Raw genomic sequence first — 15051 nt, forward strand, 5'->3', positions numbered from 1 at the left:
AACCAACTGTGTCCCCCAGGCGCCCCAATGCCATCAGGGTTTTTAAAGAAACAAACATTTTATCATTCGGCTTCCACGCCACCTCTGGAGGGGGGACCTGCTTTCCTGTGTGAGCCATGCTGCTTTCTCCCCCGGGCTTCTCCTGGGCTGTCCGGAGGCCCTGCTCGCATTTACCACTGTGGCGCCTTGTCCCTTGGGCTCTGGGGATGCTCTGGGTTCCCTGCTGAGCACGGGTCTTCTCTCCTGCAGAGTCCGATGGCCAGCTGTGCGGGATTGCACCTGCCCAGGACGAGGAGCCGCCTGCCTGCCCCGATGAGTTCGACGACTTCGTTACCTTTGAGGCAAGTGGTTCTCACTGAGGGGCTGAGAGGGAGTTTGACGTGACATGTCTTCCTTTATGCCTTCTGAGTCCTGCTCCACGTAGTGGTGCCTGGGCTAGTGTTGCAGGAAGTGCCGTGGAGGTTAGAGCCAGGCCCACCCTGCAGGCCTGCGCACTCGGCTGGGAGCTCTGGGGGCTCGTGGCTGTGGCTCACCGGAGGCCATGGCGCGGCCTCCTGGGGCCTGTTGTCAGCAGAGGGCTGGGCTGCGCTGCTAGGGCTCTCCAGTGGTGTTGCTGTCACCTTCTGCCAGGCTGCCAAGCGAAGCCAGAGCGGGGGACGTGCTGTGGAGTTCTTGCTTTACCAAATTGCAGATCGTTGTCTGGGTTTAGGGACTTCCAACACCTCATGCTCCTTTGCCACCTGCCCCCACGGTTGCTGTGGATACCTGGTGTCACCTGTAACTGCGGGTGTTTTGTTCTCTGCATGGCAGGGAGGAGGTCTGTGAGCACAGCCACAAGACGGGCCGCACAACTGTGTCCCACCAGTGGAGAGGTGGGCAGATGCCGGGATAGCCCGGGTGGCTGGACGTGGAAATTTGCTTATTAAAAATATACATCAGAAACTCCGGAGCACCCAAAGAGCTGTTGCCCAGCGAGGGGTGCAGGGAACAGTGCTGGGCTGTGATGCGGTGGCCGTGAGCCTTGGCGCCTTGGTAAAATGGTGGTTGCACGAGGCAGCTTTCCAAAGTCCACAGGAGTTCACTACTTTCTCTGGGGTCTTGTGTCCCGGCTCCGAGGGGCTGCTTTAGGCATTGGTCAGCCCTCAGATAACGTGGGTTCACTTTCTGACTCTCACTTCTGATGACACAGGCCTCTGGGCCACTGGGGAGCATTCAGCACTCACAGCTTTGTCCTGAAGTTCCAGCCGGGTCTGAGCCCCCCAGGGGCAGGGACCACCCTGCCTTGCATCCTGTTTAGCGGGATTGGTGTGTTTGTTCTGTGTGTATGTGACCTGGGGGTGCCAGGGCCTGTTGGGGCGTTGGAGGCCAGGTGCCAAATGGGGCACGTGCTGGCTGCAGGCCCGTGTGGCTGGGTGAGGGGCTGCAGGCGTGCAGGACTCTGATGTGTCACCTGTCACATGAACTGCCAGACCCTGTGGTGGGGAGACGCTGCTTACCTCACCGGAGCAGGGCCGGCTCCCTTTGCACAAGGTGTACTTTGACACACCTTGGATTTTCCAGGAATGCACCTTAGATCAGGGGAGTCCTTCTTTCCTTGTTTGGAGCATCTGGGGGGTCGCGACACTTACGCAGACACTTGTGCAGTGAGCCTCAGACCTTTATATCACCTTCCAGCAGAGCCAGACCTGAGCATCTGCATTAGCATCTTCCACTCCGTCCCTTGCTCAGGTTTCTACTAGGGCGTTATATCAATTTCTCACACTTTATGTGGAGGTGGGTATAGTGGGTTGAATGGTAGTCTCCCGAAAGATATGATCACTCGGAACCTGTGAACGTGACCTTATTTGGAGAAAGGGTCTTTGCAGATGTAATTAAGTTGAGGGTTTTGAGATGAGATCCTGCTGGGTAGTAGGCTGGGCCCTGAATCCAATGACAGGTGTTCTTAGGAGGAGGAGATACACAGGAGCCCCGGGAGGGAGCCACAGAGGCTGGAGGGACGGAGCCACGTGCCCGGGGCTGCCTGGGGCCACCAGGAGCCTCCCCTGGAGCCTTAGGAAGAGTTCAACCTTGCTGACACCTCCAGAATCAAGAGAATCGTTTCTGTTGTTTCAGCCACCCAGTTTGTGGTAGTTTGGCAGCCTAGGACACTAACACAGGGAGTTTGTTACTCAGGGTAGTGAAAGGCATCAACACATTTTGTACTTAAAGAGCTCATTTGGCCCAAAAGTGTGGAAGCCTCTGAGGCTGGGGCTGCCTCCTGAACCCTGGGCGGAGTGGGCAGGGGGTCCTATCTGACTCTGGCCCCCTCCTATCCTCTGTGCTGGTCCTGCCGCCTCTGTGTGCCCTTGGGGGTTCTGGCTCCCACCTTGCTCATGTCACCTTCAGAAGGCACAGTGGGAACCGATGTTTCAAAGAATGCAAAAGGGATGCTTCTGATTTTTTTTTCCCCCAGAAAGGAGAAAACATTTCTTTTTACGTTTTTTGTTGTTACTTTTGAAAAATAATTAATACTTTATATTTGAGCAGTTTTAGCTTTTCAGAAAATGGAGCAGATAGTACAGAGAGTTCCCATTCTTCCCCCCTCCCCGCCCCCCATCTCCCTGACACACATAGTCACAGTTTTCTCCATCATGAATGTCTTGTATTAATTAGTGTGGTACATTTGTTATACTTGATGATCCAGTATTGATGTATTGTTGTTAACAAAAGTCCATAGTTTACATTAGGGGTCTCTCTTGGTGTTAATGCGTTCCGTGGGGGTTTTTTTGATTAGAATTTTTTTAAAAGATTTTATTTATTTATTTGAGAGAGAGAGAGAGACCACGAGTGGGGTGGGGTGGGGCGGAGAGAGGCAGAGGGAGAGGGAGAAGTAGACTCCCCACTGAGCAGGGAGCCCGATGCGGGACTTGATCCCAGAACCCTGGGATCATGACCTGAGCTGAAGGCAGACACTTCACCAACTGAGCCACCCAGGCACCCCATGCATTCTGTGGGTTTTAACAAATGTACAAGGTTATGTGTTCACCATGTAGTATCACACAGAGGAGTTTTGATGCCTTCAGCACCCTCAGCTCCCTGGATTCATCCCGCTTTCCCCGCTAGCACCTGGCAGCAGCTGATCTTCTGCTATCTGCATAGTTTTGCCTTTTCCAGAATGTCACAGAGTTGGAAGCCAATGTGTGGCTTCTGCTGACGGGCTTCTGTTGCTTAGTAATGTGCATTTAAGGCTCTTCCATGTCTTTTTATGCTCTTTACGATCTTCAGATGTAACTTTCAGGGGATTGGAACCAGGTACTGCGAAACTATAGAAAGATGTTCTTTTAAAAAATCTTGCACATCCTATAATCTTAAAGTTCAGTAAAAATATGGGTGGAGAATATGTGCATTACACCCAAATATCCCATTTGGAGACCCTCTGCTGGCGATCTTCAGCGATAAATAAGCCTTGTGCTGACTTCCTGGCCGGACACACAACAGTGTGGGGCAGTTCACTGCTGGACTGCTCCTGGGTTCTCCTCTGCTTCCTGTTGGCTCCTTGCTTGAGACCCCTTCTGGGAGAGTTACTGATGTGGCCTTTCTGAGAACAGGGGGACGGGGTGAGGACTAAGTAAGATTTGTCACATTCACTGGAATGCAGAGGGGGAGGGTGGAGTGCCCAAGGCCCCTGCAGCGTGCAGGGGTGAGCTCATCTGTCAGGGTTTCTGGAAGGGCAATGGGAGGGTCACAGAGAACAGACACAAACAGAAATGATAAGAATTGTCCCGCTGTGCCTCCTCTTTTCCTCCCTCCTTCTCTCACCAAGGCCTCTAGAGGACAGAGCTGCCTTAATAAAATGATGGAGACTGTGTCTTTTGTGCAAACTGTTACAACAGAGGTTTGAAAATCAAGAAAAAAAGCCACTCTTGTGCGGTCTGTTAAAAACCCAACAGGGACATTTCCTGAACTTTGCCCCCCTTCCCTGGTCAGCATAGCAGGAGGATTAATGGAGCATGTCTGGGAGCAGGTTAAACTTTTTCCAAGGCTGTGATGTACCTTCAGGTGAGCACACAGGTTTTGCTGAAACCTCAGCAAACTAGCAAATAGGAAGGCCGCGAGGTTAGTTGCAAGAAGCTACGCCTGGTCTGGACAGCAGTTCCCAGTGTTTGCGATACTGTGGGGAGGGCATCCCCAAGAGCCGGTGTGTGGAGCCGGGCGAGGCCCGTTGAGGCTGTCCGGGCTCACGCCCGAGGGTGAGGGGAGCAGTTGGTGTCCCTCAGAGGGACCATGACCTGGGCAGTGAGGATACTGGGCAGCGTTGGCCACACCGGCGTCCGTGTCCATCAGCAGGTCCTTTGTTCACCGGTGAAGGTGATAGTAACGTGGCAGAGTTTTCCAGATGCACTTTGATTTTCCAATGAGTTCATCTTAACGTCTGCAACTTGTAAGTATTTTGAAAGACGATAACATAGATTTGTGGGCTTCTGGGCAAAGTTGGGTCCTGTGTGGTGGCAAATAGAAGCTGATGGGCCGGGTATGTGAGCTGGTCCTGTGTCTTGTGTAGGTTACGGGGGAGGTGGTCTGCAGTGATCTTTGCCTCCGTGGAAGGCAGATGTTTAGCCAACTGCTCTGGAAAACTGCCTGGCTTTCTGACACTTACTCAGGGCAGATCCTGGGGGTGAGCAGCTCCTGATCCCTTCAGGCTGCTGACTGCTCGGCACCCCCACCAGGTGTCTGAGTGGTCGGAGTAGCGGTGTGGGGACGGGACCTCCAGGGTACTGTTTCTTTATAATTTGAGGCAAACAAGGTGCAAGTGCGACCTTGAAGAGCCTTTAGCGGCATGGGAAGCAGTGCTCGTGTGTGTGACTCTCCTTCCATGTGGGAGGGGTGAGGAGATGAAGGTGCAGGAGTTGCCTAGAACGGAGTGTGTGTGCCCGACCTGCGGCAGTCGGTGTTGTGCGGCGTCTGTCTCATGGTTTCTGTGTCAGCGGAGGGTGACTTCCACCCTGAACTGTCCTGTCCAAGCTCCAAGGAGGGTTTGGACTGCAGCCCCGGCCTCAGCTGCACGAGTCTTGTGAGCTCCTCGCAGGTGAAATAAGCAGGCCCGAGTGCCTGGACCTCCTTCCCTTCCTGGGAAAAAAGGCACAGCTCCATGCTGAGTTGGCCTGCCCTTGCACACACTAAGTTGTCTGTCAGGGGCCTGGGGTCCTTGCCGGCCAGGGGGGAGCATTGTGCTATTTCAGAGGTGTTAGTTGGCTCTTTAAAAAGCTGACCTCAAGAGTTCAGTTCTGTTCCCTATAGGAAATCATCAGGGTCCCCAGTCCGTGTCTTCGGGGCCCTCGATGGGCCTGCTAGGTGAGGTTTGGGGTGTGTGGGACTCGCCTGCTTCCTGGGTCTGAGGACTGAGTGGTTGAGGAAGGGAGGGCTGCATGGGACTTCCTTGCAGACAAGGAGCGGTGGGGTGGCGCAGTCTTCCTCCTGTCCTTGGGTGACTCTCGGGCAGCACCCCTGTGTGAGGGTGCAGTGCCGTCTGGGCAGCAAACCCGCAGCCACCCCTCAGCAGACATCAGGAACCAGCTGTGGATTTTGTGCCTGCTCTGTTGTGCTTCCTCCGCGGGCCCAGCCCCTGACCTTCGGATGCCTGCCTACCTCACCGTCCGTCTCTGCCCATGCTGCCCACAGCTCGAGCACAGAGCCAGCCCTGAGCCCGGCAGGAAGTGAAACCTGCTAAGTGATGATGAGCCTCTGAAAGTGATTTCCTGGCTTCAGATTTTGAAGGGCGGGTTTTTTAGGGGTTCCTCAGTTGCCTTAGATTCCAAGGAGGATGGGTTTTTCCCTTGGAAGCATAGGTGATGCACTGTGTCTCCTGTCCTTCCACTTTATTCTGGCTGCACACACAGCTGGGACTGTGACCCCACAGTCTTCCAGGTTTCTTTCCGTACCTGCCTATGTGGTCTCTTAATCTCAGTTTTGCAGATGAGGAGACAGGGTTTGGAGTGGTTGGGACCCCAGTATGGGGTCACTGGGCTGGTGGATGGTGGGTGGAGGGTGGACCCTGGCCTGTCATTGGTGCACTAGGATCCCTCCAGCTTGGCCTGGGCCCTTCATGCGTCTTCGATGGTGTGAGGCGCCGTGGGGGTGCGGCCGTGAGAGGCCCTCAGAGTTAGTGGAGGACCGGTGACTTTTTGTTACCATAGCACTTCTGAGCACACTGCCTCTGGTGACATCAGAATGACAGGACAGAGTGCACCTTTTCCAGCTACTTTTCTGGAATATTACTTGTTCTCAAGTTGTTAACCTCAGATTCTTTTGAGCATGAAATGTTGGCTACTTACCCTAATCAATGCAATTGCATTGTAATTAAAGCTGAGATGATAAATTGAAAATGGCCTGTTGAATGAATCTTTGGGTTTACGTCATTTGCATTGTGCTGCATGCTCGGCCATGTGCTGGGCGCTGGGTCCAGAAAAGTGAAAACAAAGATAGGTTTTGTGGAAAGTAGACCTTTAACCAGTGACAGTAATGGATTGGTCAATAATCGATGAGTTAGTATTTTGAGGTTAGACCGCGTAATTGAACTTCAAAGCAGTAGCCTGAACATACATAACGGATATTGATGGTGACTTTTTAATTAGCATGTTCTTTTTTTTTTTTTTTTAAGATTTTATTTATTTATTTGACAGAGAGAGAGATAGCGAGAGAGGGAACACAAGCAGGGGGAGTGGGAGAGGGAGAAGCAGGCTTCCCGCTGAGCAGGGAGCCCGATGCGGGGCTCGATCCCAGGACCCTGGGATCATGACCTGAGCCGAAGGCAGACGCTTAACAACTGAGGCACCCAGGCGCCCCGAATAAGCATGTTCTTATACTATTCTTTGGATAGAAGTAATTCCCATGCTGGTAGCCACAGCATGGGTGGCCACACTGGGATTTATCCTATGGTGCTGGGATGCCTTCTGTCTGTTTTAGGTACACTCACGTAACTAACTTTCAGAATTGTGTATAGTTTTTCTGCTTTGGAACACGTGTCTGTGTTTCCATTTTTAAAGATATTGGATTGTTTTGTTAAGCTAATGTTTCTGCTTAGAGGTGCGGTTGGGACCCTGCCTGAGGCTGTCTCTCCAGTGGTCTCTTCAATGCCTGCAGTAGGGCACTGTGTGGGGCATCGGGGTTTACGGACACGTGGTCATTTTAGGGTATGGGACTGACCCCTGGCACTCTCTCCTAGGCCAACGAGGTGACAGACAGCGCATACATGGGGTCTGAGAGCACCTACAGTGAGTGTGAGACCTTCACCGACGAGGACACGAGCACCCTGGTACACCCTGAGCTGCAGACCGAAGGGGATGCGGATAGCGCCGGTGGCTCAGCTGTGCCCTCCGAGTGCCTGGACGCCATGGAGGATCCCGGCCAGGGCGCTCTGCTGCTCCTCCCGGGCAGGTCTGTACCCTGGGTATTGTTCCTAAGACACCGAGTGGCCGTGTCCTGTGGGCAGATGGGGTTTGTGGAGGGGTTGGTGTCCGAGAGTGGTGCGGAATCCTTGTGGGACCTGGGGAGAATGTGGACCCTCCAGCGTGGCCTGGAGTCCTGCTGTGAGCCCACGCCTGCTGTCCTGAGCCGTCCATCAGCCACAGCTGACCGCCTTGCGAGGAGATGCTCCTCCTGCTGGCAACAAATAACCCTGGTTGTACACGCGGCATAACTTCCTTGGCTGTAGAGAGAAACTTGATCCTGGTTTCTCACTGAAGTTCGTAGAAACCAGGGCAGGACACCATATTCAGGCCCCATCTCCCAGCAGGATCTTAGAACCTGTTTGTGTTTACCGCACCCCTACCCAGATCTTCTGTTCCTGTGACCCCTGCCCCTGCTCCAGGTGTCCCCATGTGTTTGAAGACTGTGGAGGGAGGGGGAAGGTCCGACAGGTGCGGACCTGGGATGCGAGCTTGCACTTTGCCCTGCGCTGGGTGGGAAGCCATTGTGCTTCGCAGCCTTGGAAGTGGTTTGGTTTTATTTCGTGCCGCTGGTTTTATTTGATTTCATTGCTCGTTTGGCTGTTGGCAGAGTTTTTGTTTCTTCCGCTTTAACTGAAGCATTGGGTAGTGGTATGTGAGTGCGGCCAGGCCGCAGCCTCGCTGGCGCCCTGGCCTGTAATGACAGCTTGTGCCTCAGCCAGAGCGACCACGTGGCATCGTGGCCTTTGTACACCTGGCTGCTTTCGCTTAACGTTGTGGCTGTTGAAGTTCATCCGAATTTTTGTGCATAGTTGTCCATCGTTTGTTTTACCCTGTTGTGTGAGTGTGCTGTAGCTTTTTAATTCATTGCTGGTGGCCATCTGGGTCGCTGACAGCTTTGGCTATATGAACAAAGCTGCTGCAAACACCACGTGTCTCGCTGGCCTGTTTGTCCCTAGGGCTGGGACAGGGCTGCGCCTGCAGCATGCTTGTTGGGCTGTGGGCCAGGTGCAGACCGGACTTCTCATAGGTGCTTGCCTGCCCGCCGCCTGTGGGCTTCTGCAGTGTTGGTGTGGGATGGTTCTTCCTTGCATTTCCCAGATGAGCACCTTTTCTTGCGTTTATTGCCCGTTTGGAGATCTTTTTTGTTAAGTGCCTGTTCAAGTCTTTTACCCATTTGTTTATTGCAGGGGTCTGCAGACTTTCTGCAAAAGACCAGATAATAAATACTTTTTGGCTTGCAGGCCATATGGTCTCAGTGGCTACTACTCAGGCTTTGCTGGTGAAGTGCAGTGTGGTTATGGTTCATGACTGTATCCCAATCTGACCTTAGAGAAACAGGCCATGGGTGTGATTTGGGGTCTTCCTGATCTGTTGGGCTGTTGTTTTCTTTTCTTTTCTTTTCTTTTAAGATTTTATTTATTTATTTGACAGAGAGAGACACAGCGAGAGAGGGAACACAAGCAGGGGGAGTAGGCGAGGGAGAAGCAGGCTCCCCAAAGAGCAGGGAGCCCGATGTGGGGCTTGATCCTAGGACCCCCCAGATCATGACCCGAACCGAAAGCGGACGATTGACTGAGCCACCCAGGCGCCCCCTCTGTATTGTTTTAGAAATCTTTGCTTACTTCACATGACTATGATGTTTACTTCTGTTTTCTTTTAAAAGCTTTATTTTTCACCTTTATATTCAGATCTGTAATCTCTCCATAACTGATTTTTTGTGTGGGGTGTGAGGTTGGGATCATTTCCCAAATGAGTATCCAGTCGACTCAGCCTCAGTTTTGAATAGATTCCTCCTTCCTTCACTGTCTGGTGTCACCTTGGTCCTGTGAGGTGGCTGAGTGTGGGTGGGGCTGGGTCTGGACTGTGCAGTCTGTTTGTCCATTCTCGATCAGTACCACACAGTCCTTATACTCCAGCGTGTTATAGATTGTACTGTCTGTATGTCAATCCTCCAGGCTGTGTTGGTGCCTTTGGCCCTTTGCCTTTCCCTATGAGTTTTTGAATCAGCTTGTTGGTTTCTGGACAAAGAACTCTACAGGGATTGTGGTTAGAGTTGTACTGGTACAGCTTAATTTGGGGAGAATCAACATCTTCATAGTAAATCAGGTCTTCCAGTCTTTGAACACAGTATTTTGCTCCATTTATATGTATTTATTTATTTGTTTATTTTCGTTTAAATTTTTTTTTTAGAGAGGGAGTGGGGAGGGGAGAGACAGAGGGAGAGAATCTCAAGCAGCCTTCACGCTCAGCACAGAGCCTGACGTGGGCTTGATCTCATGACCCCAAGATCAAGACCTGAGCTGAGATCGAGTCAGACTCTCAACCCACTGAGCCACCCAGGCGCCCTCGTTTATTTATGTGTAACCATATTTACGGATATGCTTCAGAAGATGGTAAGAAGTACGGCGATCATCCCCATTTCGGTTCACTCAGGCTTCATTGTTTCTGAAAGCGGGTGCGTGTAGGACCATGGGATTTGTCCTTAGTGGCTTCAGAACTGCTCTGTGGGTGTGTGCATTTGTGGGTGGGAAACTGGAACTTGGTCTGAGTGTTGAGCAGCCGTGTTGGTCTGGGGTACTTGCACAGAGACCCATTTCCATCCCTGACTCTGCCTGCGGGGCAGTCACTTGGCTCTCTGAGGCTCCCTTTCCTTTTCTGAAAGGGGCTCTCAGATTCTTGTGTGGATTAGTGGTGAAGAGCTTAATCCAGCCCTGGTGGAGGAGCTGATGACATCACAGCTGTTTTCTGTTGCCCTTGGTGAAGCCCTGGGTCCCCTGGCATTGGCTTAGCCTCTGCCATCTCCAGGCATGCCCAAGCATCTAGCCTGGCCCCATGACCCAGTGCTCTGGAAGGTGGGAATGGAGGAGTGATCTCCCTCTCAGGAGGAGGACAAGTGCTAGCAAGCCCTTTACTTTGCCTGGTTGGACTCTGCTATTCTGAATTTTACATCACAGCAAAAGTCTGCACCCACACTGGCCAGTGGCTGTATGAAGAGGCATGGGGTGCATTTGCTGGAGACATGGGCCTGTGTCCGCGGCTGAATGCATGATGTGTGGGGCTGCTGAGCAAACTGGGATGTGCTGGAAGTGTACAACGAACCCCAGATTTCAAAGACTTGTTACAAAATAAAGAATATAAGGGCGCCTGGGTGGCGCAGTTGGTTGAGCGTCTGCCTTCAGCTCAGGTCATGATCCCAGTGTCCTGGGATTGAGTCCCGCATCGGGATCCCTGCTCAATGGGGAGTCCATTTCTCCCTCTAGCCCTTCCCCATGCTCATGCTTCTCTCTCTCTGTCAAATAAATAAATAAAATCTTAAAAAAAAAAACAAAAAAACAAAATAAGGAATATAAGAAATGATATTTTGGGTATGTTGGAATAAGTTAAAATATATTATTAAAATCAACCTATTCATTTACTTCTTTCTAACACGGCTGCTGGAACATTTTAACTCAAGACACATGGCTGGTGGCACGTTCTGCTGGAAGGTACCGTCACACCTGCGGTTCTGGGGCCACAAGTCATAGTGTGTCACTTGTGTTTTGCCTTTGCAGATCCCACCTGCACAGCCAGTCCGTCGTCACGGTGATAGGTGGCGAGGAGCATTTTGAGGACTATGGCGAGGGCAGTGAGGCAGAGCTGTCCCTGGAGACCCTCTGCAATGGGGAGCACGGCTGCAGAGACCCTGCTTTCCCTACCCCCAGGTAACGCAGCCCTGCACTGTGGGTGTGTGTGTGTGCATGTGTGCACATGTGTGTACCCATTTGTGTGTGTAAATGTGTGTGAGGACAGGGGGAGGGAGAGAACATGTAAGTTCTACTCTGAGTAATTTCAATTATGTCATACAGTGTAGTTACCATGTTTTACATTCAGTCCTCGGACCTTATTTCTCTTGTAGCTGCGAGTTTGTACCCTTTGATCAACCTTTGTGGGAGGCTTTAACATCGCAAATGATTCTTTGGATTCGTTTCCTTATAATTATCAGACGTCCCCAGATTGTCTGGGAAGTTCTGGCTGACTAAGCTGAAGTGCTAGGCCTGAAGGGTGAGACCTTCCCTCATGGAGCTGGATCCTCCCCCCTTGCCTTCCACTTAGGGCCTCACTTGTGTCCACACAAGGGGCCTGTGGCTGGTGACTGGCCCATCTGAGGGCGTGCCTGCCTCTCTAGGTGAGGCTCTTGCCTGGCTCAGCACCCGGTCCACGTCAGTCGCCTCCCCTTTGTGGCCAGTTCTTGAAACCCTCTCACTTTGCTGACAGCAGAAGCCGAGTATCTCTGAACCCACATCTGTGAGCCCCTTCCTTTGCCCAGACTGTTGCCCTGGCCCAGAGGACCCCCAGCCTGGGAGAGGGCCTCTGTGGCAAGTCTGGGAGTTGGCATGAGTGACGTGTGTGCGTGCTTTTAGCCGCTCTCCGCTCCACGTGCACATCCGTGGTGGTGTTGACGCAGAGGCGGAGGACTGGGCGCTGCTAAACATGTGTCTGTCCAGCTTGGTAATCTTTCTCATCTGCTTAGTCTGTGCCGCTCACGTGGTCTTCTCACTGTTTTCTGTCTCACGTGTAACTTCTGCACTACCACTGACATTTCCCATCAGCCTGTCTTTACATGGAACTTCCAAACGGGCTTCCAAAAGCCAGCAGGTCTTAACGCTGCCGCAGGGCCATGGCTTTCCTCTTCCCGCAGTAGGCGCCCCGCCAGTACCCCGAAAGTCCATTTAGATTAGATCACAGGGAGGCAAATAGAATCCGGAGTTTTTAAGGAAGGTCTTAAAAATGACAAAATTATCGGTGATTCCTCATGCACGCACCGTTTTTGAGGCTGGTGGGCTTTAGAGCAGCTCTTAAAGTAGCTACAGTAAGTACAGGAAGAGACTCCACCTGTGCTTTGCTCTCTCGTTGATGTGTTTTTGACAAAGGAGAAAGCAGTGTGTCCAGCCATTTACTTGTTAACGAAGGGTTTTTGTTTTACAATGAAGCCCATGGGCCACATCTATTTCTCTGAGCACCTGACCAGGAAGAGCAGGTGTGTGGCCAAGTCCCCTGCTGCTCGAGCTGGTGCGTGTCACCAGTCCTAGAGGTGACGTTGAGGGAGGTGGGCTCCCAGCGGTCTAAAGGGAAGAGCCAGAATCTTCCCTAGCCTGGTACCTGACAACATGCTTCTGTCCAGACCCTCCACGGAGTCACAGATAACCTGGGGGGCCCTCACTGTCTCCTGAACTGACACTTCTCGTCTCTCTAGCACCGACCCGCTTGCCGCAAAGCTGCACAGCATCCTCACTGATGAGGCTTTTGAGTTTTACTGTAGTCAGTGCCACAAACAAATCAACCGCCTCGAGGATCTTTCTGCTCGCCTGAATGATCTTGAAAAGAATAGGTAACTGAGTAGTGCCTGGCCTTGCTCTTTGTTAAGCGGGAGGGAGGGTCTAGTTAACCACAGTGCTGGCTGGTGGGCCTGGGCGGGCCGAACTGCAGCTGAAAGGCGAGTGTGCCGGCAGCGGGACCCTTCCTCTGCCACCACCCCCAGCCCCTCCCCGCATGTGCTGAGCCTGTGTTTGGTGCACTCTGCCTCCTTGCTGTGTGTGCATGCCTTAGTCCGAGCCACTGCTTCTGACCCCACGGGAGGGAACTACCTTCACATGCTGTGTGTCCTGCATGAGGAAGTCCGGCGTGTGAAAGAAACAGATACTGTCTCAATCTTACTAAAAGATTTCTTTAACTGAGAGTTTGTGAAATTTTAAATTAACATTTGGTCTTTAAAAACTGATTTGAGGGTGCCTGGGTGGCTCAGTTGGTTAAGCGACTGCCTTCGGCTCAGGTCATGATCCTGGAGTCATAGAATCGAGTCCCGCATCAGCCTGTCTTTACATGGAAGACCTGTCCTTACATGGAACATCTTTTCTGTGCTGAGAACCTGCCACAGGGCGGCCATAGTCGCCTGGTGGGTCCCCGTGGCTGACAGCCCTGCTGTACCTGCTGACCTACCTCTCATTCCAGTGCAGCACGTTTAATGTCTTTAGCCCCTTTCCTTATGTTCTGTGCAACACCCACCAACACAGGCTAGACTCCAGCAAATACCCAGTCGAGTGGGGAGGCTTCTTTGTGGCCAGTTGGCAGCTTCAAAGGGGAGTCTGCGGGGAGGTCCCGGTAGTACTGACAAGAACCTAGCCTTCTGGGGAGACTTGGGGGAAATGTGGCATTTAGTGACTTCAAAGACCTGCTGGGTCTATTGTAGGGAAAACCAGTCTTTTATTTTACATAGTGTGTGTTTAGCTGGGTGTTCAGTGCTCTAGGAAGGTCCCGCCACCTGGCTGGGGAGGGGTCTCCTATGCTTCCCATATGGAGATCTGCTGTCCTGCTTCAGTGGGTTCGAGTACAGGAATGCCATGTCTATTTGAGAGTTAGCACAAAGACATGTATCTCATCTCTCATTTCTGCAGTGATCTTTTCTGTGCTGAGAACCTGCCACAGGATGGCCATAGTCGCCTCTGCCGGGCCTTTTTTTTTTTAAGATTTTATTTATTTATTTGAGAGTGAAAGCGAGAGAGATCACGGAGGGGGAGAAGCGGGCTTCCCGCTGAGCAGGGAGCCCAATGTGGGGATTGATCCCAGGACCCTGGGATCACGACCTGAGCTGAAGGCAGTTGCTTAACTGACTGAGCCACCCAGGCACTCCCTCTGCCAGGCCTTTTGAGGGGAGCCTGGGACGCGGCTCAGTGTAGCTGGCATGTTCATGGGGCCTTGTGTCCAGTCTCAGCCATTTCCTGAGGAAGACCCTATCGAGGTGGGTTCATATGCCATTAAAATCATTACTGTAATCACAACACAACTGTTGGGAAATTTCTCCCAAACACTGAAGTTAAGGAGATATAAATCTTGCTTGTTGGTTTCCATGGAATTGCCACAAAATAAATATATTTGGTTTTGGTTTGTGGATGGTAAAACGTGATTCAGTCCGAACTGTGTCTGGAAGGTTTGATGTCAAATATATTTTTTCTTTTTTTTTTTAAAGCTTTTATTTATTTATTTGAGAGAGAGAGCAAGCACAAGCAGGGGGGAGATGAAGAGGGAGAAGCAGGCTCCCCGCTGATCAGGGAGCCCGATGTGGGGCTCGATCCCAGGACCCTGAGATCGTGACCTGTGCTGAAGGCAGACGCTTTACTGAGTGAGCCACCCAGGTGCCTTGTCAAATATATTTTCTACCCAGTGAACCTCAGAACATGCCTGTGGTGATCCTGTTTTCCAGGTACCTGGGAGCCTCTCTGAAAAAATTCATTATGTAGAAATTAACAAGAATATTAAGAAGAAATCAAGAGTAAGAAGGTCTATTTTCCAATTATAAACCTCAAAACTGGACTGGCAGTGCGGTCCCTGCGAGGTCACTGTGTCCCGAGTCCCCCCGCTATTAGGATGAAGTCTGGGGTGTCAGTCGGGGTCCTGCCAGGAGAGGGGGCACACAGTAGTGTGAACGAGGAGGGTTTAATAAAGACTGAGTAGGGGCGCCTGGGTGGCTCAGTTGGTTGGGCAGCTGCCTTCGGCTCAGGTCATGATCCTGGAGTCCTAGGATCGAGTCCCACGTCGGCCTCCCTGCTCAGCGGGGGGTCTGCTTCTCCCTCTGACCCTCTTCCCTCTC

The 15051-nt window shown here is 52.0% G+C and overlaps 1 protein-coding gene across 2 annotated transcripts in view; it reads left to right on the plus strand.

Annotated features, from left to right (window-relative positions):
- RAB11FIP3 (RAB11 family interacting protein 3) overlaps nucleotides 1-15051 on the plus strand; it is an 84338-nt gene that overhangs the window by 53406 nt on the left and 15881 nt on the right. The window contains exons 3-6 of one of the 2 annotated variants that reach the window (XM_035021811.1): nucleotides 250-341; nucleotides 7202-7413; nucleotides 10979-11128; nucleotides 12661-12795. In XM_035021811.1, coding sequence (XP_034877702.1) covers nucleotides 250-341; nucleotides 7202-7413; nucleotides 10979-11128; nucleotides 12661-12795 — 589 coding nt within the window. The remainder of the gene's footprint in view (nucleotides 1-249; nucleotides 342-7201; nucleotides 7414-10978; nucleotides 11129-12660; nucleotides 12796-15051) is intronic. The other variant, XM_035021812.1, reaches the window with a different exon arrangement.

The sequence above is a fragment of the Mirounga leonina genome, unplaced genomic scaffold (genome assembly GCF_011800145.1).
Source record: "Mirounga leonina isolate KUSES-001 unplaced genomic scaffold, KU_Mleo_1.0 Mir_175, whole genome shotgun sequence".
NCBI classification, from domain to species: domain Eukaryota; kingdom Metazoa; phylum Chordata; class Mammalia; order Carnivora; family Phocidae; genus Mirounga; species Mirounga leonina.